General features: G+C 32.5%; 1 protein-coding gene across 1 annotated transcript; it reads left to right on the top strand.

The window, feature by feature from the left end:
• Positions 1-103: 103 nt before the first annotated feature.
• LOC117121594 (Fanconi anemia group A protein-like) lies at positions 104-2,325 on the top strand (the record flags this gene model as incomplete). The annotated part of the gene is made up of 4 exons (XM_033266829.1): positions 104-212; positions 654-749; positions 1,072-1,137; positions 2,237-2,325. Coding segments are annotated over exons 1-4 (302 nt in total), but the record flags the coding sequence as incomplete, so codon positions are not given.
• Between the last annotated feature and the right edge of the window lie 292 nt (positions 2,326-2,617).

Below are 2,617 nucleotides of genomic sequence, written 5' to 3'. Positions count from 1 at the left end.
CCACTGATAAGAAATGGAATTTATCATATATGTTTGTATTTTTTGTATTCATACTGTCTGCGTGGTATGGATATTGATGTAATGGAGCTTTATTGGTGTTTCAGGAAACTTTTGGTGACGGTAATGCATACATCACATCAAAGAAATCCTTCACATTTCTGATGAAAATCCTGACTTCACTTGTTCCATTTGAACCAAGTCATATCATCAAGGTACAGTATTACTCTCTCTCTCTCTCTTTCTTCATGACCTGTTGTTATTTGGGAGTTTTTGATTGCACTTCTTCAGAATGGTAAGATGATACTGTGGCCTAGTATAAATAATGAAATGTGGCAAAGACAAGCCAAACCAGTCACTCAGCGCAAATCCTGTTTTGAGATATAACGTCCAAAAGATGCTGGAATGTCAACATTTTTTAAATCTATTTTATTACATTAGACTAACCTTTATATATCTGTATATCATGATGTACTGTTATTTTCAATGTTAAAACAACAATTTTTAACGATTTGGTAATGGTTTTTTGCCCAAAATCGTAAACTTTGAAGGATGATTTCTTAAATATTGTTCTTTAAACAGCTGTATGTATTAACTCCTCTAACTTCTTAACGAAATGTCGGATTTAAATGATTCTTATTTTATGTCTATTTTAGGCTCATATTCAGAAATCACCGCATGCCATCGGGAAGTGTCAGGAGCTTGTGTGTGACTACATTTTACTGGGTAAAACAAGGCTTGCAGATCTGAAGGTAAACACAATAATTTATTTATGCAGAGCATTTACACATTATGAAAATGTCTGAAAAGTTGATTTCTTGAGTAAGCCTGTATTTGAAACACCCCAGTATTCACCATTGTGTCCTTTTCTGTAAATATTTGTTTTAATCTTCAAATCTTTATGAAACATGGCTTAGAGCACTACATTGCTCCCTCTTCTAATTTACAAGTTGTGTGCGTGGAGGTTGACATGAAAATTATCATGATTGACTGGTCGATTGATTATTTGATCTCATATTTGATTTGTTTTGGTGTGGTTGCAACATTTTTAAACCAAAAATAATTATTATTCAGGAACCTTTGGAACCAGAAGGGATCTTTGTACAGGGTCAGTCAAGTGATGGATCAAAAATGAAAGCGGTAATAGTATGATTATTAAACATTGATAGTTATTGTATTGTTTTCATTTCATTTCATTTCACTTCATTTATTTCGCCAGATATAAATATATAAAATATACAAATATAAAATTTCAAAAATAGTAATTGTTGTCATGTGGCAGGATTGCCCAAAAGTAGAAGATCTACTGTCGAGGGGCTCTCCACATGACAACAAAAATACAATATCGCAATTCTATATACATAATTTTAAAAAAATATTATAAACATTAAAATGCAGTACGGTATAAGAAAACATAATATAATTACAAAAAGATTAAAAAGGCCTAATAAAAAGTACAGATAAAATAAACCACAGAGAGAGCAATCGAGCAAATTCCCAAATCCCTTAAATGTTGTTATAATAATCATTTCAACAGTTTGCTGTGCTATTGTCCCCATTGCCTCAAATATTATTCCTAACAGACCTCTATTAAGAGTAATGGTTGGTTATCTACACATCATGTGCAAGCTTGGTGTGGTACAGAATAATGGATCTTTCTGGCGTGCCAATCAAACTTAACAACTGACCAATCACAACAGCCCCAGGAATGTTTGTTTTTACACTGTCATTTAGTAGCACAAATATTTCCAAGGGGAGGGGCTTAGCAAAAATGTCCATTTTAGAATAATTTTCTCATAATAATAGATCTGAATGTTTTTTTTTTTTAAAACATTAGCATAACTCCTGATTTCCGGGAACCCCCCCCCCCCAAGGGAGCGTGTGTCTATTCCCTCTGCCTTACTGTACTATGTTTACTGATAAAATATCCACATGGGATTCAGTTATCAGGAAATATGTGGTGTTGTATTTTTTTTATAACTTTTGTACAGTATTAAGGTAGAATGACACATGGCCCATCATGGACCTCCACCGGATTTACCCTTTCAGCCATCTTTAACTGCCAGAGGACAACATAGTGTCTTTGACCCCGAGGGGACATAAACACAGAAATTGGTAATTTGTGAATGAGGGTAATACAGTCAAAATCTAGTAAAGCTGAGAGTTTTAATTCTAAGAGTGTCATACCTGCTAACTTTAGATGAATGTATGCCAATTAATAAGCATTAATGTTGTTTAGCTTCAAGAACAAACAGAATCAGACATTGAGCAAGCAATAGCAGCATTTGAAGTGACCAATCAGGTTCCACTTAGCATCATTGAAGCAAGGTAAATTAGATATTTCATACTTTTATTTTATCATTATTTTTATAACTCTTTGTTCACAATAAAGAAAATTGTCTCAAGAGGTGCATGTCTTTGAGCTTTATAAAGTACTGTTATTTTTAAGTAACTTTTATTTTTAAGTAACTATTATTTTTAAGTAACTGTTATTTTTAAGTAACTATTATTTTTAAGTAACTGTTATTTTTAAGTACTGTTATTTTTAAAAACCAAAAGGTCCACTGATTAATCTCAGATAAGAAAGTATAATACATACTCCAAGTATTGAAATACACGC

This window comes from Anneissia japonica, unplaced genomic scaffold (assembly GCF_011630105.1).
Source record: "Anneissia japonica isolate Jap-2015-1 unplaced genomic scaffold, ASM1163010v1 scaffold228652_len2614_cov101, whole genome shotgun sequence".
Taxonomy (NCBI): domain Eukaryota; kingdom Metazoa; phylum Echinodermata; class Crinoidea; order Comatulida; family Comatulidae; genus Anneissia; species Anneissia japonica.
The sequence above is the reverse complement of the archived record's forward strand: the minus strand, read 5'-3'. Positions and strand labels throughout refer to the sequence as shown.